Source organism: Salvelinus sp. IW2-2015, linkage group LG1, assembly GCF_002910315.2.
Source record: "Salvelinus sp. IW2-2015 linkage group LG1, ASM291031v2, whole genome shotgun sequence".
Classification (NCBI taxonomy): Eukaryota; Metazoa; Chordata; class Actinopteri; order Salmoniformes; family Salmonidae; genus Salvelinus; species Salvelinus sp. IW2-2015.
Window position 1 is genome coordinate 13,617,219 of NC_036838.1, and position 27,305 is coordinate 13,644,523.

Genomic DNA, 27,305 nt, shown 5'->3' on the forward strand with positions numbered 1-27,305 from the left:
TTTGATTTCATGGGTAAGATCACCGGGAAGCCAAGCCAGGGGGAAAAAATGCATATTACAACCTATGTGTTGTGATAATTGCTTTGTTTGCTCTATAACCTGTTAGTTCATATGCCTTGACACCGTGATATATAGGCCTAAGGCCACAACAATTAGAAGACACATTCAATTACAGCAGAATACATTCAATTACACCTTTGTTTCATCACAAAACTGGAGAGCAACATCTGTCCTGTGAAGTCCACAAAACATATTGCAGTTACATGATCTACAGCATGTTCAAGAAAGTCAATGTTTTTAACATTTTGGAACTAAACAACTATTGATTTAGAACCACGGAGAGTTACCGCTAGTCGTAAAGAAAACAGGCGCTGCCTCCACTACAGTACCAGTCAAAAGTTTGGACACACCTACTCATTCAAGGGTTTTTCTTTATTTTTACTATTTTCTACATTGTAGAATATTAGTGAAGACATCAAAACTATGAAATAACACATATGGAATCATGTAGTTACCAAAAAAGTGTTGAACAATTAAAAATATATTTTATATTTGAGATTTTTCAAAGTAGCCACACTTTGCCTTGATGACAGCTTTGCACACTCTTGTCATTGGTCCCACCTGCCTAGAACCTGCCCTCACCGTAACGTTAACATAACTGCAGGAAAGCAGTGTTCGGGAGGCGGGCACGAAGTACACTGTCTACCGGTGTACTACTGTGCTACCGGTGTCGCCCCCACCTCCATAACATTACCGGAGTACTAGCTAGTACTCAGTGTTGCCAACTCCTCAGTAAGGAAAGTAGGTATTGGCTGTCCTAAAAGTCGCTAGAAGTCGCTAAATGACGTCATCGCCTAATTTGCATAATCGGCCATGTGCATGTAATTGTGATGGACGCTGTAGGAGTGTTATGCTGGTGAATGAGGACCCAAAAGCGACGTAATAGTAACAGAGTCTTTATTCCAGTATTAAACAAATAATGATTCTCCTGGATATAATCAATGGTAAATCCAAAACAGGAAACTGAAATCCTCTCGTCAATAGAGAGGAACGACTGGAGACGCGACCACAGACTGCAGGTCGCTTCGGGAAGGCACTGGCCGAAGCTGACATAGACACCTGCTCACACGCAGCATCTGAAGAAGGCAAAGAACACGACAGGGCGGAACAAGGACACAGGAACAGCAAACATCAAACAAGAATCCGACAAGGACAGGAGCGGAAAACAGAGGGAGAAATAGGGACTCTAATCAGAGGGCAAAATAGGGGACAGGTGTGAAAGAGTAAATGAGGTCGTTAGGAGAAAGAGAAACAGCTGGGAGCAGGAACGGAACGATAGAGAGAGAGAGAGAGCGGGAGAGGGAGAGAGGGAGGAGGAGAGAGAGAGAGAAAGAGAAAGAACCTAATAAGACCAGCAGAGGGAAGCACAGGGACAAGACATGATAATCAATGACAAAACATGACAAGGAGAGAGGAATAACGCCGTGGGAGAGACAAAAAATGAGTAAAACCCTAAATATGTTTAGAACTACAAATGAGCAAGCTGCAGAGAGTGGCACACACAGCGAATAAGAACCAGATATTTGAGGCCATACTCCTCCTTCAGCACTTTATGGACACCATTGTTAATCCCCGTCATAAGAGGCATTGTCAGTCCCTATCCCCAGGGGTTTCTCTTTTTAAGACAACACTCCTCGAGGAAAGCCACAACAGCACGGGCTATAGATTTGGCATCTCTTCCCTCCAACTCAACAAGCCCCAGAAATGTTGATACAATTGTCTGCTTGGTGTCACTAAAGTACCTTATCACAACCCCCAGGTACTTAGAAACACTTACATCCGTGGACTCATCGAGGAGGAGGCTGAAACGCTGGTCACCCACATCTGCGACCAACTTTTTCAGAAAGTATGGTGCTAGAACACCATTAATCATTTCTGCGCACTTTGTCCTGTGCATTTTGAAGTGGGTAGCAGCAGTAGAGTTTGAGAAAGCAGCTCTACATGCTTCTCCAATGTGATCACATGCCAGCATGGAACAGTGTTCAGCGATAGCTAATGCCATGGTGGCCTCAGCCTTTTTTGCAGAGTAAATTTTTTAAACCATAAATGGCAGCTTGTTTTGGGTGGAACTGCTATAAGGCTTTGCCTTTTGAGTATGTTTTTGAGTTGTCATGTGTTTTTTTACATCACTAAGTTTGGCGTAAGAAATCAGCCTTAAAATACAGGCAGCATGCCCGTGTATCATCTCCAATAAACGGCTTCAACCAGCCTTTGAATTCAGAGTTTGATTACCACTCCTTTCTGTATTTTTGAGTGTACAGTTTAGACTGAGACATGATGAGCTAGCCAGCTAGATGTTTAGCTTATGTCACAGAGAGACACACAGACAGTGGACAAGGTGAGTAAGTGACTGAGGCTGTGTGTGTCAAATGCAGTGATTTATTTTTGTGTAGTGATTTATTTAGACAAAGAACATTTTACATTTACATCCCGCCCTGAATGTAAGCCAGGGCGGGATCAGCCAGCGGCGGCATCCCCCATGCGTGATTCATTTGCAGTCTGAACGCGGAGGGGTGAACATCTCCTGCTCTGACTGCAGCTGAGAGGGACTGCTGCGCGAGGACTGGGCCCAGTGAGTGCTTTGGGACGGGGGTGGCACCCGCTGCTCGTTGAAAAGAGCAAGAACGATACGTGCTTTCACGTCAGAGTCTCCAAAAGCCTCCAATAACACCAGAAAAAGTCGCTAGATTTGTCCCTAGTCGATGTTTGAAAATGTGTCGCTAGAGGGGTCTGAATACTCGCTAAATATAGCGACAAAGTCGCTAGGTTGGCAACACTGCTAGTACTTTACCCCCGCTTGCCAATTGCCTGCCCTTGCCGTAACATTAACAGAGCTGCGGGAAATCAGTACTCGGCAGAAGGGAGCGAGGGACGCTATGGGGGGTGATTCATGCCAGAATTAAGCCTTGTGAAGCTGCTGACCTCTCACCAAGTCACCTAACGTCTTCCTAGAGCCATAAAATACCGCCATGAATTAACGTGGACTGTCAATGGAGACAAGTTTGTTTCTAAGGCGTCAATCTCACACAAATCATCAAGAAACCTGTAGTTGACAATTAAACTGTAAGTCTATGTCGTTGTTTTTTTGTTTGAATTGTTTACGTGTTCACTATGCGGGGGAAATGATAAGACAAGCGGAACTACGTGGCTAAGAACTGTTGTAATGGGGATTATTATCGTAGCAACACACCTTTGGAGTGAAGGCAATCTGTGTTAGCTAAGTTTTCATGTCTTCGCATGTTGTTCGTAAAGGTTGAAGTGTGTATGTTAGGATGGTAACGTTATAATAATTAAGGCTGAAGCGTGAATTCATGCCAGGAATAATAAATGTGAAGTTTCTGATTTCCTCCCTTCTGTAAAAAGCAGCCAATTAGGTATTTTTTCTTTATTCATGTGTTTAGTAATTATTTTCAAATAAACCAAATTTGCCTTAACACAGTAGGCCTAAATATTTCCTAACGATATCACAACTTAAATATGCCTACTTACTCCTCAATTGGATCAAGTACATTTTGGTAATTATTTTCATCGTCTCTAAGGAAACTATCTGGGGCAGACACTCGCAAATCGCTTCTGCTGCTTGTAAAAAATTTTTTTTTTAAATGAGTGTCTGTGAAGCCGCCGAGCTCTCAAATACCATGCCAGTCTTTCACTCTATGAACAGTCACTGATATCCGTATTCCCTGGATCGTTCTTACCCTAAACTAACACTAAACTTAACCATTTTACATTTATACTTGATAGAGGTAGGGACATCCCAAGGATCCCGAACAGCACCTATTAACTCCTCTATATTCGACTGAAAGTCGTGGACACAACTCTTATTGGTTCGACTGAAAGCCGTGGACACGACTCTTATTGGTTCTCTGATGTAGGCTACTGGGAACTGGTAACATCACAGTCTGTGATTGGCTAACAACATTTAGATCTGTATACAGCGAGAAAAGATAACATACCATGCCAGGAAGTGTTGAGGGAAAGACAGATTACCTATAGATTGGACATCATCCTTTCTAGGCCATTAGCGATAACAGGAAATACACAAGTCGTAGACTACACTGTAGTTCAAGGTGGCTACGTCGGAATATCTGTTTGCATGGGAAAAATTGTATGTTTCTAACATATATGGTTGAGATTTTATTAATATAAATATAAACTATGCACATTATGACTTTCATTAACATGTGACGCAGGCGTCACGCAGACGTTAGTAAGGTGTTTGTGTAATGTCAGTCAGACGTGCAATGATAGGCAACAGCCACACGGTGGTACTGTTGCCTAGGCTTATATATGTCTCTTATCACCCCCCATAGGACACTGCCTAGTCGTGTCTACCAGTGTCCTAGATAGCGGCCCTCGCCGCCCACCTGTGTTATTGGGGCATTACCGCCACCTACTGTGCTGCTCCCGCCTGTGTACCTGAGTCCTAGCTTAAAAATGTACCAATAGAAGTATAAAGAGCGGTTCCTGCAGATGCAAGAATGCCTACATTTATGTGATTTTTTTAATCCTTTATTTATCCAGGTTAGTCTCGTTGAGATAAAATCTTTTTTTAAAGAGAAACCTGGTTCAACCAAGAAAGCAGCAGGGGAAACAATGTTTCAGTCATAGACACATCATAAACAACATTTAAACGTAGACACGCATACATTACAATTACAGAAACATAGAAGTGTTTTAGAAACTTGTTGACTATATAAAAGTATTTGGAATGATTATGACAAGAAACACTCGCAAACAAACAAAGTGCACAAGACACACAGGGCTCGTTCGACATTGCAGTTGAGTTTAAAGGCAATTCGAAACTGACTGATCTACAAATCACCTTGCATCCTAAAAACTACTCAATATTATTTGTAGGTCAGTCACAATTTACCCATGACTCATCCCGGTGTTGATGCCCTCGAACACAGCCATGGGTTCAGCTACCTTCAATGGTGAGAGTTGCCGCGTTCACGTGCTAGTCAGAACTAGTAAACTCAAACATTTCCGACATGCTAACTGGTTGTAGTTATACACGTGCCGCGTTCAACAAATCAGCAAGTCGGAAATTTCAGAGTTTTCTAGTTCCAACTAGGATGTGAACGCGGCAAGTGGCCTCTGTATAGGTGTGAACGCATGCAGGAAGGCATGCGAATTGCGGGCCCCGAATTGTGGTTAGCAATCACACCGTTCTCCATTTGAGACCATTCCATTTGTCCTTGAGGGAAATCTCCATCCACCCTCGGCACCAGACCATTCAAAACAAACTTGCCCAGTTGCTTGCATGATGTTCAGTGCTATCTGTGATCCTTGGGACGTCCATACCCTAACCTCTAGCATTTAAGATGTAAACTTCAATGGGGTAGGGACGTCCCAAGGATCCCAGATAGCGCGGATTGCATCATCAAGGAGAAAGCCTATAGTCATTTCAAGCGTCATCTCCAGTTGACCATGACAAGAGAGGCAAGTTGAAGTGGCCAGAGTCAGAGTTGTGCAGAAAGTGTTGTATGTTGAGGCAGTGAAAAAAGTAGAGGAGGATTGGTCATGGGTGAGGGATCCTGAGAGAATCTCAGTGAGTAGATTTTTACCAGCACAGAGGGATAGGACAATGAGTGATTTATGTTTGAGTAAGGTTGGCTTCTTAGCCTTCGTAGCAATGGTTATCAACTGTACTGCAGAAATGGAATGTAAAATCGCAGAAAATATATGTTGTGGTGGAAGCTGCATAGAAGTATTTGGGTATACGAGATTTGAATTCAGAAGAATTACAGGGTGTGTTGAGGGATGGTGTCCCGTCATCCCAGTATGTTGACATGGTGCAGGAGCAGATAGGGTCAAAGTAGTGGAATGGGGGAGTGGGTTTTTAATGAGTATAGATGGCAGTTGAAGAGAAGTACCTGGGTATACAAGATTTGAATGTAAAAGAGTTAATGATTTACATTTTTGATGAAATTGTGATATAAAGGTGTAGGGTTAATTGGTGGAATTATTATTTTTATTTTGGAACCGGAATAAGAATTTAATTTAATGTAGGTAGGCCGTGACTGGTCTCACACTTCAGTACAGTAGGTGGCGGTGTATGCACTTTAAAGTTGGATGCGATCCACCAACCCAATCCCAAAGACGAAGAAGAAGGTGACCATGAGTGGCTGGTGAACACAACGCAAATAGGAATTATAAAATTAGTTCAGGCTCTTCTTCCATCGCGGGTTACCGTAACATTGCAGCATTTTACACATGTCGGTGAAAGAGTCACATAACGAGAATTTGAGGCATATCTTTAGAGATTGCAGTCGGTTGAACCTGCCTGGGGAAGGAATCGAAGGTTTTCAACAAGGGTAGGCGTTTGATAACTAGCAACGTTTAAGGGATATCAGCGGTAGCCTTGTCTTCATAGCTATCGGTAAGTGGAAACATTGTAGTCAATATTTCAACATTTTCGTTCACCTTATTTGGCCCATTTAACTTTTCTCCGACGTCTTCTAGGCTGTTCCTGATGTGTCTGTTGGTAAATAGCGAATTTGACGTGGTTTCAATGTGCCGGTTGCCGATGGAAACCATAGACAGGAACCCAGCATTGAAGTAGAAATCTAAATCATTTAAACAAGGCTATCAGTCTAGACATTTTGCGTTGGATTCAGGTTGTGTGTGTGTGTGTAACTTTAATCTATCGATAATTAGGCTACAGTCCAGTTAGAAGGGTGCGTCGGCTGCAGTCAGATGGTCCACTACGAGACTACAATCGGGCTGTTTGCGGGTACTGTGCACGTCTCGCGTAGCGCATGGACGGAAATTATTGGCTACAATATAGGACCCATGATTCATTCGAACCTAGCGAGCTAATTTGGCAAGCATTTTCAGCTAGCATGGCGAATATTGACATGTATTCGATTTATGTTAACATGGCACATTATTTATAACCATAGCGCATTGAGTCGTAAGCAGTTATATCATAACCTCATGTGGTGGTCTGGCAGGATTACATCATTTGGTACAGTGAAACAGGCCGGCAGATGGCGGGATTGAGTCGTTTCATTTTACCGTCCAAAGGGACTCTGTTTATGCAAGGCAAACCCGTTTTTGTGATTTCTGGTATCATCAAAATAAATAAATCACAGCACGTTTTTGGACTCATTCAGCAGTTTTTACCTGAATAAGTACAATTGCATTGGGAATGAATATTGGAAGTTTAATTTATATTCCTTTATCTTAAATTGAAAAGAATGTTATCGGTTCTTCCTGTAGACAAGACATTCATGAAGTTTCTATCAAACATGACTTATTAAAGCACCCAAATAATAGCCTGCAGTTACACACGGCATTGTTCTGTGTAATTGCGTGCTATTCTTTGGGTGCTGAAATCAGTCGTTTTTGATCAAATTAAGTTGTCGTCAGAGCTCCAGTCTGCCCACACGAACGTTAGTTGAGTTTAATTAGCGAATTGATAAATAGCTCAATGTAAAAACACAGTTTTAAAGTGTCCAAATCAATAACCAATATGCAGAAACAGTTCATGATATTAAAAACATAAACCAAAAATGTACTATCTACACATACATGTGCAACAATAGTAGTCATATTACTTGTATTTTTTTAAACTAACAACTTATAAACCGCACACGCCCCCAAAAATAATTTGTCTAGTGGCAATATATCATTCATCAATTGGGAGGGGGGGTGATATGCACTGTTTAAACTAACACTATTCATGGAAACACAGAATAACCTATACATAGTTGGTTAGATGAGAATTTGTATAAGGCTTCTATCTATTATTTTGCAATGGCCAATGTTGATTTCGGGAGGCTGCCATCACGGGGAAAGAGGAATAATTCACTTTCTGTTAACTTCAGCGATTCACGACCCGCCATAGGATATCAACAGTCACAACGATTGGCTGCTATTTAAGTGATAGTTTGACTTTCAAATCCGTGTATTGATGTGTTCCCAGCGACTTTTATACAGAGACCACCCTGAATTATATTGAATTCTGTGCCATTTGAGAAAGAAAATGATAGATGCGTTCTAAGATGAAATCAACAGTACAAAACCAATGAGCGTGTATGATGAAATCAACTGTAAAAAAACAAATGTTTTAAGCAATTGATCTTGTCATCATGACTATGAACTTTTATACTAGCATCACCAGTCTGAGGTAAAAATTTAAAAAAGTGTAAGTCCCCTCAATTCTATGTGGTCTTTAGTTGAGACGTTTACAGGAGAGGTGCAGTTTGACAAATTAAGTTATTAGTTGTAGCATTTCAGACAAGTAAGCCTTCGCCCCCAGGATGACCTACCTAGACAAAATATGTAGCTGTAACGACTGCAAATTTATGCAAGCTTTGATCACTGACGTGTCAGTCACGGACAAGTAGAGACAGAAAGGTACAGAAAGTACAGAAAGGCAGGCAGATAGAGACAACTGAGGACAATGTAGTTCTTTGGGATGAATACAAGAAAAAAACATTTGAAATGTCAATATTTATGTTGTGGTCTGACAAAATACGGTTTTAACAAGGACATCTTAACCTAGATCTTGGGTGGGCTAATATCTCACTTTAATCCTGTCCAGCTGTTCTATATAAGCCTATAAACAAACAATATGGGTTAAAGTATTTAAATAATATTGCACTGACTGTCACTAGAAAAGGTAAGGAACATCTGCTTGTAACAGTCAAATCTTAGTCAGTCCACATAGGTTCCTTTGCATTGTGAGTCCGGCTCAGCCGGATTGAGATGACATAAAAGCTTCTTGCTGCGCTATCGCTTTAAACTTTCTGCCGAGTCACGCTTACAAGCAAAGTGAGTTGTATAACCACTCTGCTCGCTGTAAGCCTCTGCAAGGATCCAGTAGGGTTCCCAGAGCTTTCTGGTATGACACGTCTCCCCCCCCCCCATTACTCACTTCACTACTGTACTACTTCTCCCCTTACATGCTTAAAGCTGTCCTCGCCCCCTTCCTGGCTAAATTAGATCACTATTGGACCCTTCCCAGCCATTTAAGTGTTCTCCCTCAACTATTTGAGTTGTGTTTTAGCTGCAGTTTCCGTTCCACATTTAACTTCTCTTATCTGTACACGTTCACCTTGGCTTGAGGACACGGAGGCTGATCTCGCCCAGACGGAAGTGTTTTGTTTCTTTTATGTGCAGTTATGGAAACCAACTTGGCAATGGTGTCGGACAGGGATGTGTCATTGGTGGACTGTGGAAATGTACTGAAGTAGAAGACCAGGGCAGGAATTTAAATGCTAATGGTTAACGTCCCTTTTTTTCTCTCCTTGCAGATAAAAGCATACAGTGGCCATGGACCTGCAAAATAAAGATATCCTTCCCAGAGAGATTCTGCCAGTTGTTGTCATCGGTAAGACTGGGGTTACTGTACACATTCAGCTCTGAAAGACTTGGCTATAAAACCAGATTTGGTTACAAGTTATTTCTACACACAGTAGGGAATTTGGTCAAAGATCTTCTCAGGGACTAGACTATGAAACTGCTACCGGTATTATAGGGAAGGAAGTAACACTTTGCACAACAGTGTTTTTCTTCTGAGGCAATTTCTAAATTGCATACGGTGGGTGAAAGGATGCATTGTCACCAAAATGTCACGTGCCCTAGATCCTAGTAGACTCACAAGGCTCGTTCCAAGATATGACACCCACCATCTCAGATTGTTCTAAAATTGTTTCCGTAGTTAGAAACAGTTAAGATTAACATTTCTACACCATTATTTTTGTTGAAAGATAATTGGATCTCTGAGAAATTAAAATAATTGATTGCACAACATGGTATTTTCAGGATGTAGAATGGGACATAAACCTAACAACTTCAATTTTATCATTTCTATGAACAGGGAGGGGGGAAAAACACCACATTCACTGAGAATACATTGCATAGGATGAAAAACAAAACAGCTACATAAGATTCATAGATAACTGATACTGTATACTCATTGTTGGGTTGGGAATGAGGTGGGTGGCTTTTTTACCTTTTCTTTGGATTCTTACTCATAGTTAGAAACGTTTGGATGTTAAGTACTATATGTATTGAAAATTATATGAATCCTCTAAATTAAAATGGTCAATTTGGATGCAATCAATTACCTTCATATCTCAGAGACAAGATTATATTTCAACAAAATAATGTTGCAGGAATGCTAATGTTATATTTCTTACAACAAACAATGTCGGAACAATCTGAGATGGTGGGTGTCAATCCTCTTTCTTGTGCTTTTTGAGGTGGAACGACCCCATAAGAACCTAGTTTCTTAGAATGATGGCACAATGACTTTTTTAGGCTATTCTTAAGCGAGGCATTCTTAAAAGCCAAGTATATTTTTATACAAATACTTTTTTGACTGCTATTCATGGTTGATTCTCATATCAGATTTTTACATTCCTGATGTGGTGAACATATTACCACCACACCAGAAGTCACGAGCCATTACTACAGTAAACTTTGACATCACGGTAATCTCTTATGCACTCCGGACATGCTTGGTGGTACCCAACTCAGTAATGACCTTCAGGGCGCAAATGGGCTGGTACTCATGGACCTGTTGTCTCTAACCACACTGACATCAATGCAAATGCAATTGAAAATCGCATCAAACACTTATCAAAACAGTATCATGCTTTTAAAACTCACCTCACTGTGATTGATCAATTTGAAGAAAGAAGTTCAACAACAGGTTTCAAAGCCTAACATAACAAAATGGACATCGCTTTCTAAGGTTGTGAATAATTCAAAACATCCATACGCATATTAGAGATAATACATAGGCCTATAAATGAGCCCAAAAAAAGAAGGGAAAAAACAGAATTAAAATAATGACTGTGCCGTTATACAATGTTGTACAATACATAGCCGATAAATACATACAAATATTTAACGTGTCTTTGGTAAATAATACGTATAGCCTATACTCCAAAATTAAAACAATTATTGTAATCATCTTTGAGTGTGGACTGTGTTATTATGCATACTGGATGGACTGGTTACCTTATGCAACGTGCCAAACTTTCTATTCATTAGTCTGGGAGAGAACGCCTAGGTGATGACGTTGGTTCATTGATTGTTCAGGTTGTCTTACAGAGTTAGCCTACAATTTGTATTTGATTTTGAATAGCCTAGTAATAGGGCATTTTTTTTAACATTTTCGTAATTTATAGACTGACACATTACCTTATAGTTACAGAATCTCACCACCGTGTTTCAATCTCCTCCCCTCTCTCCTTCATTCCTCTCTTGAGTGTGCAGAGAGAGGGGCTGTCAACAGTTTAATGCAATATTTTTAGTTGTGAAAACATGTTACTTTTGATGCTCCCAAACAAATTTCACTTGGTTTCCCAATTTAAGCACTGGCTAGCTGCAGGAACAGGGTTGGAGGGCCCATGGCATACAGCGTTTGGGCGGAATATCACCTGTCCTGCAGCGAGAAGCTGCATGCTCTTCAAACAGTGGTTGATTCATGGAGTGAAATAACCAGAGTAGCCTACCCAGGCTGATTTTGAAAATTGAACCAGCAGGAAAGCGGCCTCCATTCACTATTTGAGTGCATATGGATGATGCCTTTTTCCCCCTGGCCATTTTATAATGGGCTGTTCTTAATCAAAATTAATTTGACCTATTAGTAAAGACAAAATTGAGAGTAGTCTGATGGGGAAAATATAATCACTTGATGTTAGAATAGCCTGTGTAGCCTGAGGCAAGGAACAGAGCGCAAGCTTTTTTGCTTAAAATGAATAATGGATTTATTGTGATGATGGATATTAAATTGATTTCGACTTTCTTAAATGTAGACGTTCCAAAGGCGTGCATCAGTGGCTTGTATGCGTTTAGGCCTGGAGATACTAAACGTGTTTATGTTAATTGACTGTCTATTATCGTGAGACCAGCAGTCTTTTGCCTCGCAATAACCGGCTGACAAAGTTTCATGACAGCCAAAGCCTGTATGAGCCCCTAAATAATGTTAATATATTGCCTTACATAATATTAAGGCACTACATTATTATTATTATAATAATTGTTTTAACCTTTATTTAACTAGGCAAGTCAGTTAAGAACAAATTCTTATTTTCAATGAAGGCCTAGGAACAGTGGGTTAACTGCCTTGTTCAGGGGCAGAACGACAGATTTTTACCTTGTCAGCTCGGGGATTTGATCTTGCAACCTTTCGGTTACAAGTCCAACGCTCCAACCACTAGGCTACCTGCCGCCCCAGGTAGCCTAGTAGCCTAGCCTACATAAACAAACATAAACTGTAGTGGTTAAACTAATTCATTAAACTTGTCTGAACTTGCACCTCTTTCCCTTTCTCTCCTAGGTAACGGCCCCTCGGGCATCTGCCTGTCATATCTGTTGTCAGGTTACACCCCCTACCTGTCTCCAGAGGGCACTCACCCTAACCCCCTACTGCAAGGCAAGCTGGATCAACAGCCTCACCTGTCACTGATGGAGCTGGTAAGAATGACACCTCGTCTGTCTTCACAATGTCTCTGTGACAACTCGCATTTTAAACCTAGCTTGGTGGGTGTTGGTTTACAGTTGCCCGGACTGGTTGTAGGTGCTAGTTAAAATGTTCTGTAAAATGCTGTCTGTTTGTGTTTACCACTAAGATTTATGGTTTGTTGGTAGTTATGCAACTATTACTACCTGGATGTATGCTCAGTAGAAATATTTGTGTGGCTGTAAGTAAGGTCTGTATGTAGGCTACAGGAGGTTTTGTAAATAAAGTTGTGTCCATGTTATAAGCTTAGTAAAAAGCATTATTAGTGTCCTTGATAAAGGGTGGCATTTTGTTTTTCAATGAGCTAGACCCTAAAACTAATTATATAATAGGTAGGTAGGGCTACATACCACAGTCTTTGTACTAAGTTGTTTACGTGTTTGTTTCTGTGTACAGGACCTGGAGTACCTGTGTGAGGGACTAGAGGGCCGCTCCTCCAACCCCGTGGCTGTGCTGTTTGACTCCCTGCTCCTGCCCGACAGTGACTTTGGGCTGGACCATGCCTCACCCCTGCTTTGGCGCTATGAACCGGAGCGGGCCACCCCACACCTGGTGCTTGGCAAAGGACCACCAGGAGGAGCCTGGCATGTAAGTGCCCAGTCCATAATAATTGCCCAATACCATGTTGACCCCCTGGTCCCCACTTTGTTCAGATCTAAAAAGGATTGGTTAGTCCAAGAATTCCAACTTGTCCTTGTGATGTTGCTCACAACAATCCAATCATTTTCAGATACACACAAGGTGCTTTTTGGAAGGGGCCAGGTGGTGATTTGCAATTGGGTAAAAAAATTGGGTCATAAACACATTCTTTGCTAACATTCAGAATTGGTCTGTCACCGCCTTCAATCTCTGAAGTCTGTGTTTGTCAAGTGGAAAATGGCCTTGGGAATTTTGTATTTTATTAGGATCCCCATTAGCTGTTGCTGAAGCAGCAGCTACTCTTCCTGGGGTCTATACAAAACATAACATAATACAGAACATCAATAGACAAGAACAGCGAAAGGACTGAACTACACAAATTTTAAAATAAGAACAATAGAACCAAAAAAGGTCCTACGGACAGTTGCACGCATACATAAACTGAGCACACACAAAAAAACGCCCTCACTGTCAACTGCGTTTATTTTCAGCAAACTTAACACGTGTAAATATTTGTATGAACATAACAAGATTCAACAACTGAGACATAAACTGAACAAGTTCCACAGACATGTGACTAACAGAAATTGAATAATGTGTGCCTGAACAAAGGGGGGTCAAAATCAAAAGTAACAGTCAGTATCTGGTGTTGCCACCAGCTGCATTAAGTACTGCAGTGCATCTCCTCATGGACTGCACATCAGCTGTCCGTCCTGTCTCCCTGTAGCGCTGTCTTAGGCGTCTAACAGTACGGACATTGCAATTCATTGCCCTGGCCACATCTGCAGTCCTCATGCATTTTACATTTACATTTAAGTCATTTAGCTGACGCTCTTATCCAGAGCGACTTACAAATTGGAAAGTTCATACATATTCATCCTGGTCCCCCCGTGGGGAATGAACCCACAACCCTGGCGTTGCAAGCGCCATGCTCTACCAACTGAGCCACACCTTAACAGCATGCCTAATGCACGTTCACGCAGATGAGCAGGGACCCTGGGCATCTTTCGTTTGGTGTTTTTCAGAGTCAGTCGAAATGCCTCTAGTGTCCTAAGTTTTCATAACCATGACCTTAGTTGCCTACCGTCTCTAAGCTGTTAGTGTCTTAATGACCGTTCCACAGGTGCATGTATATTCATTGTTTATGGTTCATTGAACAAGCATGGGAAACCGTGTTTAAACCCTTTACAATGAAGATCTGTGAAGTTATTTGGATTTTTACTAATTATCTTTGAAAGACAGGGTCCTGAAAAAGGGACATTGCTTATTGCTTTTTTTTGCAGAGTTTACATTAGTACAGTGGTTCCAAACCTTTTTCGGTTACTGTACCATCAGGTACATTTTGCTTTGCCCAAAGTACCCTTGAAGTACCCCCTCGTGCATTTTCCTTGTAAGCCTATGGTTTTATGAGTCCTCTGAAGTACCCAATGTGGATAGGAACACAGTACCCCTGGTTGCCTACGAGTTAATTAGGTCAGATTGGGGAGAGACGTTGTGCTGTGAGGTATTGTTTTATTTGTTAAAGCAAACTGAGTCATTCAAGATGGAAGGGAGAGATGTGATCATGGCTCTATATAATATTGTGATTTGCCTTGAATTCATTTTGGATTTGGGGACTGAAGAGACCCCTGGTGGCATATCTGGTGGGTAAGTATGTCTGTCTGTAAGTTGATTTTACAGACAATTTGGAATTTTCAACACTAATATTTCTCAGAAAAACAAGAATTGATGCAATAATAATAATAATTCTCGGTCCCTTTCTGAAAATGTGTCTTGCATCTCAAAAAACCGCAGAAAGCATCACCACAAGTGCATAAATAATACAGCCGACAACACGGTTTACAGATGGATATAGTTTGCAACTCAGTTCGTAAGTTCTGAGGGGGTGCAGTTACTGTATTTATTCAATTGACTTATACTGGTGGAGATGAATGATTTCTTGTAAAGGTGGACTCTGTATCGGCGGTACTCCTGGTTGAGTGGGTGTGTCAGGTCGGTGGCAATTCTCACTTCTGCCCTTGACACTCTCTCCAAGAACAGCACTTCCATTTTCTTGAGATGAACTCCACTGATTTAGCTTGACAGCTTTACTATTTTGTGTAATAGTTTTTTTGTTTGAGATGGATAGTTATAGTCAATCTCTTGGTAAATTCCTTACATAGTATACTTAGTGAAAAATGTTGTTTATATGTCATGGCTAACTAATGGCATGTAGCTAGTAAAACCACCTGTAGTTTGCATACCTGCAGATACATTGGCATGTAAAACAGCAAGGGACAATGGCAGACCGTTGCTTTCTGGGAAAAAGGTGGGTGGGTGAAATATGCATCTGATGACCATTGACCAGAACATGTTGGGCCCTGGCCAACAGTAACGCCATTCATAGGAAATAGGATGCCATTTGGGACACGAAAGTTTGCATATGTGGCTTTCAGCCTTGTGGTTAATGGTGCTGGTGTTTGTGTGTTTGTCTCCTTAGGCGATGGAAGGCTCCATGCTCACTCTCAGCCTGGCTAACTGGATGGAACTGCCCGGCCTGAAGCTTAAGGAGTGGATGAGAGAAAAGCGCAGGTGGGTCCTCCTAACAAGCTACAGCACCATTAAGGGAAATATTGACAAAATGTACTTTTTCTTTTGATATTTTTTTCTTTAATCCACAGAAGCAAAGATTTACTTGCCACATCATGATGATGATGCGTTTTGTGGCAGGTGACACTTTCCTTTTTTTAAAGTCCAATATCTTGAATGCTGACATGCTAAACATTTTGGGACTGTATTACACTGAACAAAAATCAAACCATTTCAAAGATTTTACTGTGTTACAATTCAAACAAGGAAATAATTTAATTGAAGTGAATTCATTATGCCCTAATCTATGAATTTCACATGACGGATACAGATATATCTGTTGGTCACAGATACCTTAAGGTAGGGGCGTGGATCAGAACCAGTCAGTATCTGGTGTGACCACCATTTGCCTCATGCAGCGTGTCATCTCCTTTCCATAGAGTTGATGAGGCTGTTGATTGTAGCCTGTGAAATGTTGTCCCCACTCTTCTTCAATAGCTGTGCGAAGGAATCTTGTACAGATCCTTGTGCCATGGGGCCGTGCATTATCATGCTGAAACATGAGTTGATGGCAGCGGATGAATATCACGACAATGGGCCTCAGGATCTTGTCACGGTATCTCTGTGCATTTAAATTGCCATCAATAAAATGCAGTTTTGTTCGTTGTTCGTAGCTTATGCCTGCCCATATCATAACTGCACCGCCACCATGGAGCACTCTGTTCACAACAGCAAACCACTCGTACACACAACGCTATACACGCTGTCTGCCATCTGCCTGGTACAGTTCAAACCGGGATTCATCTGTGAACAGCACACATCTCCAGCGTGCCAGTGGCCATCGAAGGTGAGCATTTGCCCAATGAAGTCGGTTACGACGCAGAACTGCAGTCAGATCAAGACCCTGGTGAGGAGAACGCAGATGAGCTTTCCTGAGACCGTTACTGACAGTTTGTGCAGAAATTCTTAGGTTGTGCAAATCCACAGTTTCATCAGTTATCCGGATGGCTGGTCTCAAAACGATCCCGCAGTGTGAAGAAACCGGATGTGGAGGTCCTGGGCTGGCAAAGTTACACATGGTCTGCAGTTGTGAGGCCAGTTGGACGTACTGCCAAATTTTCTAAAACGAAGTTGAAGGCAGCTTATGATAGAAACTAACATTCAATTATCTGGCAACAGCTCCGGTGGACATTCCTCCAGTCAGCATTCCAATTGCACGCTCCCTCAACTTGAGACATCTGTGACAAAACTGCACATTTTAGTGGCCTTTTATTGTCCCCAGCACAAGGTGAACCTATGTAATGATCATGATGTTTAATTAGCTTCTTGATATGCCACACCTGTCAGATGGATGGATTGTTTTAGCAAAGGAGAAATGCTCACTAATAGGGATGTGAACAAATTTCTGCACAAAATCTGAGAGAAATTAGCTTTTTGTGCATTTGAAAAATGTCTGGGATCTTTTATTTCGGCTCATGAAACATGGGACCAACACTTTACATGTTGCGTTTTATATTGTTGTTCAGAGTAACAGTGGACTAATAAAAAATAACTTTGAGTTTTTGGTGTGAATTTTTCCTTTTAAGTGGCCACAGTCGAATCAGCCATTCCAGATTGACCTTATCATTCCTACTGAATAGGAGTGTTCACTTAAGGGAAATATTCTTGTTTGCATGTAGTTTTTTCTGTGTTGAGCCGCTTAGGAACTAGGATTAGCTACCAGTATTAATGCCTTAGGTTTAGTGAAAATAGAGGCAAAACAAATGTGGTTTTGTGTCAAAGACAAATGGCTGGTGAATGAGGCTGTTTTTTTGTTTTCATTCAGGTTTTGGCCCCAAGGACCTTTTTTGTGTTTATTTTAAACACTGGTGTCTGACCCTCATACTTAAATCTTTGTTTCAGGAACGTCCGTAACGACAGGGCCACCCCCGCCGAGATCGCCTCCTACTACCAGCACTATGTCAACCAGATGGGCCTGGAGGACAGCTTCGCCTGCGGCACCACCGTCACCTCCATACAGAGGGTGAACTGCGAGGGGGCCAGCGGCCGTCCCTTTTGGAAAGTCCAGGGGACCCAGAAGAGGGAGGCTGACGAGCTGGGGGAAGGAAGTCTGTCAGAGGTCCCCTTTACAGTGTGCGCAGACTACGTGGTTCTGGCCACGGGCACCCATGACATCCCGGCCCGTCTGGGTGTGGAAGGCGAGGGTCTCCCCTTCGTGTGCCACAGCTTCTGGGAGCTGGAGGCAGCAATCTCCAGAGGCCAGCTGGACCACACCTCAGACCCGGTACTGGTGGTGGGAGCCGGGCTGACAGCGGCCGACGCTGTCCTGGCAGCTCACCACCTGAACACGCCTGTGTACCACGCCTTCCGGCGCTCGGTCACCGACCCAGGCCTCATCTTCAACCAACTTCCCAAGCTCCTCTACCCTGAGTACCACAAGGTGCACCAGATGATGACCCAGCAGCAGCAGCATGGCCAAGACATCCCCAACTCTGGGGGAACGGGCACCCCGGTGGACCAACAGGAAAACAACACCGCCTCCATGTCTACTGGCTCCTACCCAGGCTATGTCAGCCTGCCCAAACACCGGGTGGTGGCCTTCAAGCCTGACAGGAAGTGCGTGCTGGAGGGGGAGGACGGATGTCGCACCGTGCTGCAGGTCTCCATGGCCCTGGTGCTGATTGGCGCCCACCCCAACCTGTCCTTCCTCCCTGAGAACGGACGGCCCCTCGGCCTCAACCCCCAGGAGCCAATCACGTGCCGGCGGAACCCCCTGGAAGTTGACCCCTACACGTACGAGTCGGTGTCAGAGGGGGGGCTGTACGCCATGGGGCCTCTAGTTGGGGAGAACTTTGTCCGCTTCCTCAAGGGGGGTGCTTTAGCCATCGCTAGCGACCTCGCCAAGAAGCAGCGGGCCAAGGAGGAGAATCGCACCACCCTGCGTGTGTCCTAGACTCTTAGGGGTTAAGGGTCGCGACAGGAGTAAACTGCTCCTAAGGCCTGTATTATTATTATGTAGGCTGGGCTGGTCAGCTCAGGCTAAAAGACTGAAGCGCAATCTGTGACAATACGACCTGCACTAGTCCCAATACTCCTCAAAGGATATTGCCACTTTCTCTGGCTCCGCTGAGAGATTAATTAAATCTTTTTTACCAGGGCAGGAGAGTAGGTCAGGTTGATGTGTAGCTAATCATATGGTGCAAGGGTAGAATCAATGTCCTTATAGAGTACCACAGTATGAGTCATAATACCCATAGAACATGGCGGTCAAACATGCGAATGGCTCCAATAGTTTAGTACACCGTTCATTTATCCCATGGATGGATTTTAGAAATACTTAAAATAAGGGCTGTGTTTCCTGTAGGCTTACCCTGGCGTAATGTTTTGATAACCGTGTAAATCTCTCTCAGACAAGGTGACTTTTATTAACATATTCGCCAGCCAACTTGTAAGTCGCTCTGGATAAGAGCGTCTGCTAAATGAATTAAATGTAAAATGTATATTTACCAGGCAGACTGAAATGTTAATTAGCTCCTAATGTGGCTATCATAAAGAACTACAAATGCCATTATTATCTGGATGAGACTGCAGACTCGAGGCAAAGGTAAGAATATCTGGATGAACTATCTGTTAGCTAAATGTAGTAATTAAGAAATTGCCCAAATGTATTTAAGTGGACAATTCTGTGAACTGACTTGTAATTTTAAATTGACACAATACCTTTTAGCAAAGGTGTCAGCTAGAGATTTGTAGTTTTGCAGGGATTTGTAGTTTTGCGTGATGTCTGCTTTGATGCGAATTAGCATTTTCGAATCAGTAAATAGGACCTAATATATTGATAAAAGTCACCTTGTCCTAGAGAGATTTACATGGTTATCCAAGCGTCACGCCAGGGAAAGCCTACACGAAACACAGCACTTATTTTAAGTGTTTCTAAAATCCCCTATGGGGAAAAATGTATGGTGGGAAAACAATTGGAGCCATTTCCCTGTTTGACCACTAGATTTTATGTGTATTATAACACCTCCACTGTGGGGCGCTATTTGGTTCCTCATCAAGTATGCTAGCCCTATACTACAAATGTAGTTTGAGTTAGCAAGGTAACTGAGTTCAACTTGGGATACCTTGAAAGTGACTCACCTTGTTGCCAGGTAAATGTTCTAGGACCACGAATCCTTCAGAACTAACCTGCTCCAGGGCAGGTTAACTCGGGTCTAACTACATTTATCCTGAATTAAGTGTCTTAGCCACGAGTTGAGGACCAATAAAATCAGATTCCCTCACTCTCGCCAAGATTGCGTCATCATCCACTTAATTTGAGGAAGACGACTGATTTTAAATATTTATTAATAAATTGTTTTTGTTAAAAAATAGTAATTTTAAAATACCTATCACATTACACATTAAGTAATGACAAATGCATTTGAAACGTCACGTACAGTAAAACCTTTTTTGACTTAATTCAATTATTTTATTGATGGGAGTGTGTAATAAAGGTGCTAGTGCATTGATAACCACAGCAAAGTAAAAAATAAAGACGGCACTCCTAAAAGTCTATTTCACACAACAGCCTGCTTAATTTGCTTAACTTTTCGGCACAAATTAAAATGGTACTGACTTGCCCATGGATTGATGTTTCTGCATTGTCCCAAATGAGGAGTTCAGCGTTCAACTAGCCACGAGCGACATGCACTTATAAGCCTGCTAGAGTTCGCGGCAGGCGGAACAGCAATATCCACCGTCGTAGTACGGATGAAGCCTGAGCTGAAATGGGAAAACCCTGTGTAGCTATAGGTTGCTTTGTAGTATAACCCTCTTGTTAATGTTTGAAAACTCAAACGCCAACGTAACTTCTCAGCTAAATCTTTGAGATGAGCTCTTTTGTTGCATTGGTTTTCCATTGTAAATCCTTTTTGAAAGTGTAGAAACACATTACATTTACCATGCCATGACGTTTGATGGATTCTCTGAAATGAGAATGGTATTGTGTTAATTTAATTTTTAAGGACCTGTATGTTTGCCTTTCTTCAATATCCAATGAAAAATGAAGAATCTCTGTACGATAATTATCCCTATGTCAGCAACTGTGTCTATATTAGCATCTTTCACAAACAAGATAACTCAAGCTTGCCAAGCTGAGTTTTTTGTTGTATCATTCCTGGTAGTTTTTCAATCTGTTAGACCTTAAATGTAGCTGTTTATTCAATTTTTTTAACCAGATTATAAAGTTAAGGGGGGGGGGGCTATTCCCTTGATTTATTTGCAGTAAAAACTTAAATGTAATATGTTTCAATTAAGAATTACACAGTGTCAGTTTATCACCATGATCAGGCTCAATTTGAGACTACGCTAATTAGAAAATCTATGTTTAAGACCCACATGCATTCTCACCAATCTGGGGTGACTTTCCTGAAAGCTTTGTAGCCAATGTTGTATTTTAATTATCTTGACAACCCAGACACCACTCTAAATTCGTTCACATACAGATTGACTACTAAATGTTGCTACTTTCTCACTGATATGGGTCTGGGTGGTGGAGACGGTGTACTGTCAGCTATTAAGCTTCAGGGAAAAACACCTATTTTTATCATCCAGCGAGAATTGTCATTTTGTGCTATCTGTTTTCTCTTGTACATGTTTGTCCAGATGGTGCCTTGGTCAATTGCATACTCTGAGCTTGTGTTACGACCCCAGCAGCATTTGATCTCGAGCCAGTGCCTTAAGACACATTGCCATTACCAAACTGGAAATGTATAAACGTATCATACAACCACTAGGTGGCCACATCAAATATTATATTATTCCACAGGTGTACAAAAAGTGTATTGAAGGCCTATTATGTTCTTGTAAAGTTGTGGGGCCATGTATTAAGACATCCTGAAGAGACAATATTCATATGTCAACCAGAAACAGTTTAAACATGTCTAATTGAATCTAGTTGAGAAACTAGACTTACAAATACATTCAAAGCAGCGCACTATTGACACTCTTTAAAAGGCAGCCCTATGAGTGTCACGAAAAAATACAACATAGTTGGTTTCATATGGCTCCTTAGCACTTGCTACACAAGGCAGTAAGACCAATGACCCACTGGTCTTTTCCATGCCAGATGTTTGTGCAATCTTACATTTTAAACCATTACACAATGTTAAGTACTTCTTAAAAATAAATGTAAAATATATATTTTTTTTGTCATTCATTCATGGTCTCAGACAATCATTTTGAAATCCGCAGAACCCTGACCGATCAATAGAAAAGAGACCAGATGCTATATTTTCAGAGAATCTAATATTGTTTTTGTCCACATTTCCTATAAATTGTTCTTCACCACTGTAACCAAATTCTGAGAGTTGTGGATCATTGGTTATGTTTATTTTCAGAAAATGTCCATTCAAAAAGTTTGATAGGTGACTATCATGATTTCACTTGAGTGTTCTTTTCCATGTTGATATACATGCACTACAAATGCAGGATTTTCTATGGATCCTTTGTATTAAATATACTATTTTCAACAAACTTTTTTTCCCCCTGGTTACTATGCCACTGAATGCATTATTTTTATTGGACAGATATTAAATACTTAAAGTTGCCTCATTCATTGAGTACGACTATGCATACATACATTGAGGATTAAGAGCACAAAGTCTGCCAAATTATTTTCATGTTCCATGTCCTTGTTATCATGTATGTAGTGAGAATGGACAGCTTGGGCAAGACTGGCTTTGTATTTTGCACTTCAAAGGCACTTCACATTACACTCAGTGTAAGAAATGGCTTTTCCCTCACTTGATCCACCAGATGGCAGGCTATTCTAACCATTCAGTTAGCACTAACCCTATCTGGGTTCATGGGAAGTCCATATCCTAACCATAACCCTTACCACAACCTTTTTAAATGTCTACTTCAATGGGAGGATGTCCCAAGGATTCCATTTATACTTTGCCATTCAGTTAGCAGCAGGTTTGCATACCATGTTGAATGCAGTCCTACTGATGATACTTATGTAATATAATGTGAACTGCTTAGAGGCTATTTTCCTTTTCATACCCCAGAAACCCAGCTGTTGAAGGTAGACTCAGCGATATGACATAGATGCAGAAAGTAAACGGTATAGTGGGTAGTTTTCTGCAACAACTAAGAACGTTGGAGTGCAACGCTCAACTTTGCTGCTGTTTTGGTTCCCTGGCTACCAGCGTGAAGCAAAGTCGTGCACATGCATAGATACTGTGTGAGAGCAAAGTCTTGCATCTCGGTTATCTCTATCTGCGGTGCTGCTTGTTGCAACTTAATTTCGCTGAGTCTACCTTTAAAAGATGCACTACAGGATCTTAAGCACAATCTTAAGCACAATGAATTGGATTCGTAACCTATCATACGAATTGCATCAGAAAATATATACAGTGGGCTCCAAAATTACTGGCACCCCTGACTGGCAATGCACAAACAATACCTAAACAAATATAAACAATATAATTATAGAGACAAACTCAAAATACCAACATGTGAAAAATACTGTACTTTATTAATGTTTCAATGGAACCCAACAAAATAATTTATTGATTTAATTAAAAATCAAGGTTTTCCAAATCAAGGTTTCACAATTAATGGCACCCTTAAAAATGATTGAATATACCACTGAGCACTGTCAGGGCAATTATTCAAAAGATATGGAACAGTTGAAAACCTCACGGGTAGAGGACGCAAATGCATTTTGCCCCCCAGGATAGGGAGGAGGATCGTGAGAGAAGCAACAAAAACCCCAGAATCACTGTGAAAGAATTGCAGGCCTTGGTGGCGTCTTGGGGTCACCAGGTTTAAAAAAGCACCATCAGACGCCACCTCCACAACCACAGGCTCTTTGGAAGGGTTGCCAGAAGAATGCCCTTAATGACCCCAAGACACAGACGCAAGCGCTTGGAGTTTGCCAAACGTCATTTAAATTATGATTGGAAGAAGGTGCTCTGGTCAGATGAGACCAAAATGTAACGTTTTGGTCAGATTCGGCATGTTTGGCATCGAAACAGAGATGCATACAAGGAGAGGCACCTCATACTCACGGTGAAATATGGTGGTGGGTCAGTGATGTTTTGGGGCTGTTTTAATTCCAGAGGTCCAGAGGCACTGGTTAAGATTGATGGCATAATGAAGTACACCAAGTACCAGGCAATTTTGGCTGACAATCTGGTTGCCTCTGCCAGAAGGCTGGGACTTGGCCATATGTGGACTTTCCAACAAGACAATGACCCAAAACATACCTCAAGATCCACACAGAAATGGTTCTGTAACAACAAAATCAATGTTCTGCCATGGCCATCTCAGTCGCTGGACCTCAATCCAATCGAAAACCTGTGGGCTGAGTTGAAGAGGGCAGTTGATATACATGCAAACCTAAGAATGTGAAGGATCTGCATAGAGGAATGGTCCAAAATCCCTCCAAATGTGTTGCTTAACCTTGTCAAACATTACAGGAAAAGTCTCCATGCTGTTATCCTTGCCAGAGATGGTTGCACTAAGTACTAAATGAGGAGTGCCAATAATTATGAAACCTTGATTTTGGTGAAATGTATTTTGTATTAAATAATTGTATGATTTTGGTGAGTTCCATTGGAACATAAATAAAGTACAGTATTTCTCACATGTTGGTATTTTGAGTTTATCTCTATAATTATATTGTTTGTGCATTGCCAGTCAGGGGTGCCAGTAATTTTGGAGCCCACTCTATATACAGTACCAGTTAAATGTTTGGACACACCTACTCATTCCTTACACAGCCTGGAGGTGTGTTTTGGGTCATTGTCCTGTTGAAAAACAAATGATAGTCCCACTAAGCGCAAACCAGATGGAATGGTGTATCGCTGCAGAATGCTGTGGTAGCCATGCTGGTTAAGTGTACCTTGAATTCTAAATAAATCACAGTGTCACCAATTAAGTACCATCACACCTCATCCTCCATGCTTCACGGTGGGAACCACACATATGGAGATCAGCGGTTGGAACCAAAAATCTCAAATTTGGACTCATCAGACCAAAGAACAGATTTCCACCAGTCTAATGTCATTTGCTCGTGTTTCTTGGCCCAAGCAAGTCTCTTCTTCTTATTGGTGTCCTTTAGAAGTAGTACTTTCTTTGCAAAAATTCGACCATCAAGGCCTGATTCACACAGTCTCCTCTGAACAGTTGATGTTGAGATGTGTATTTTACTTGAACTCTGTGAAGCATTTATTTGGGCTGCAATTTCTGAGGCTGGTAACTCTAGTGAACTTATCCTCTGCAGCAGAGGTAACTGGGTCTTCCTTTCCTGTGGCGGTCCTCATGAGAGCCAGTTTCATCATAGCTTTTGATGGTTTTTGCCTCTGCACTTGAAGAAACATTCAAAGTTCTTTAAGTTTTCCGCTTTGACTGACCTTCATGTCTTGAAGTAACGATGTACTGTCGTTTCTCTTTGCGTATTTGAGCTGTTCTTGCCATAATAGGGACTTCGCCAAATACTTTTGCCAAATAGGGCTATCTTCTGTATACCACCCTACCTTGCCACAACACAACCGATTGGCTCAAACGCATAAAGAAGGAAAGAAATTTCACAAATTAACTTTTAATAATGCACACCTGTTAATTGAAATGCATTCCAGGTGACTACCTCATGAAGTTGGTTGAGAGAATGCCAAAAGTGTGCAAAGCTGTCATCAAGCAAATGCACTGAAGAATCTCCAATATAAAATATAATAACTTTTGGTTACTACACGATTCCATATGTGTTATCATAATTTTGATGTCTTCACTATTATCCAGTAGTTCCAAGATGGCGTAGCAGTCGGACGTGTGTTTGTCCCGTGTAAATAGTCCTCGTTTTTTTTTCGTATGCATTTCGTATATATTTTAATTTCACTTTCCATTTAGAACTGATATACATTCCGCCTCACCAATGTGGTACGGATCTGCTATTTCTTTTATACTTTAGAACCGTAACCCCAATCAGAAAGCTAGCCAGAAAACTAGCTACTAGCTAGTAGTCATTAGCCACTGCTGCGGTCTTCACCCTAACTCGGACACCACCAGCTTCAGCTCGGGCCAATACCTGCCAGTCTGCAAGCGCGATATCAACCCAGAGCATATAGGACTGCTTTTTCACTACCACATCACGGATTTTTTTTCTTCTACTTCATCACCGGATTTCGCCGCAGGCTCTGACATTTGCACCTTGATTTCGCAGCTACTAGCTGCAAACCGTGTGTCTATTGGCTTACGTCGATCCCGGAGCAAACGTAATTTATTCCGAGCTCTGAGCTCCATCACCATTCCTGGGCTACAGTCACCTATCCGGACCCTTTTTTTGTTTTTTTTGTTGTTGCTGCAGATACGGAGCCCCACCGCCTTCACGATGACTGCCGACTTACCCTCGAGGAGTTATCCAACTGGCACCCCCGTCCCGACGTTACCTGAACGCTCATCTGGGGCCGCTAATCGTTAGCTGTCTTATCGGCTGCTATCTGAATAAGTATATCGGACAATTATTATTATTATTATTATTATATTTTTTTTTTTCTGCCACTATATCTATTTTGCCAATTTGGATTGATCCCCTCTACCAACACCCCACTAACTACCGACGGAAACGCACGAGGTATCTACAATTAGACCTCCATCCTATGCTATTCTTGCTACCGATAGCCTCTACCCGGCCTACGTCTGGATCGCCGTGACCCAACCAACCTCTACTCACTGACCCTTATTGATCACTCGATTAAGCATGCCTCTCCTTAATGTAAATATGCCTTGTTCCATTGTTTCTGTTTAGTGTTTATTGGCTTATTCACTGTAGAACTCTTAGCCCTGCTCACTATACCATATCCAACCTCTCAGTTCCACCACCCACATATGCGATGACATCACCTGGTTTCAATGATTCTAGAGACAAATATCTCTCTCATCATCACTCATTACCTAGGTTACTCCACTGTATTCACACACCATACCTCTTGTCGTACATTATCCTTTAAGCTATTTTATCCCCCAGAAACTTCCTTTTACTCTCTGCTCTAGTAGCTCTATACGACCAATTCTCATAGCTTTTACCGTACCCTTATCCTACTCCCTCTGTTCCTCTGGTGATGTAGAGTGATCCACCCTGCATACTAGCTCACTCCTATTCCCCAGGCGCTCTCTTTTGATGACTTCTGTAACCGTAATAGCCTTGCTTCATTATGTCAACATTAGAACCTCCCCTAAGTTTGTTTTGTTTCACTGCTTTCACACTCTGCCAACCCGGATGTTTTAGCCGTGTCTGAATCCTGGCTTAGAAAGACACCAAAAATTCAGACATTTCATCCCCAATTACAAGATTTCAGACAAGAAGAACCCAAAGGGCGGTGTTGCAATCTACTGCAAAGACCTGCAGAGTTCTGTTTTACTATCCAGGTCTGTTCCAACAATTTGAACTCTACTTTTAAAAATCCACCTCTCTAAAAACAAGTCTCTCACCTGCCTGCTATAGACCACCCTCTGCCCCAGCGTTTCTGACACTATAATGTAACTGATTGCCCCCCATCTATCT

General features: G+C 41.8%; 1 protein-coding gene across 1 annotated transcript; it reads left to right on the top strand.

The window, feature by feature from the left end:
* The first annotated feature begins 6,155 nt into the window (after positions 1-6,155).
* Positions 6,156-22,270, top strand: osgn1 (oxidative stress induced growth inhibitor 1). Its single transcript, XM_023983832.2, has 6 exons — positions 6,156-6,445; positions 9,327-9,403; positions 12,365-12,501; positions 12,944-13,135; positions 15,666-15,757; positions 17,657-22,270. The coding sequence occupies exons 2-6, from the start codon at positions 9,346-9,348 to the stop codon at positions 18,705-18,707; spliced, it is 1,530 nt and encodes a 509-aa protein (XP_023839600.1). The 5' UTR covers positions 6,156-6,445; positions 9,327-9,345; the 3' UTR covers positions 18,708-22,270.
* The last annotated feature ends 5,035 nt before the right edge of the window (positions 22,271-27,305 follow it).

Bases quoted from the DNA above. Each gene is read 5' to 3' on its own strand.
- osgn1 (XM_023983832.2), top strand. From the start codon at position 9,346: ATGGACCTGCAAAATAAAGATATCCTTCCCAGAGAGATTCTGCCAGTT. The intron at 9,404-12,364 runs GTAAGACTGGGG...TTTCTCTCCTAG, and splicing joins TCTGCCAGTTGTTGTCATCG to GTAACGGCCCCTCGGGCATC. The intron at 13,136-15,665 runs GTAAGTGCCCAG...TTGTCTCCTTAG, and splicing joins CACCAGGAGGAGCCTGGCAT to GCGATGGAAGGCTCCATGCT.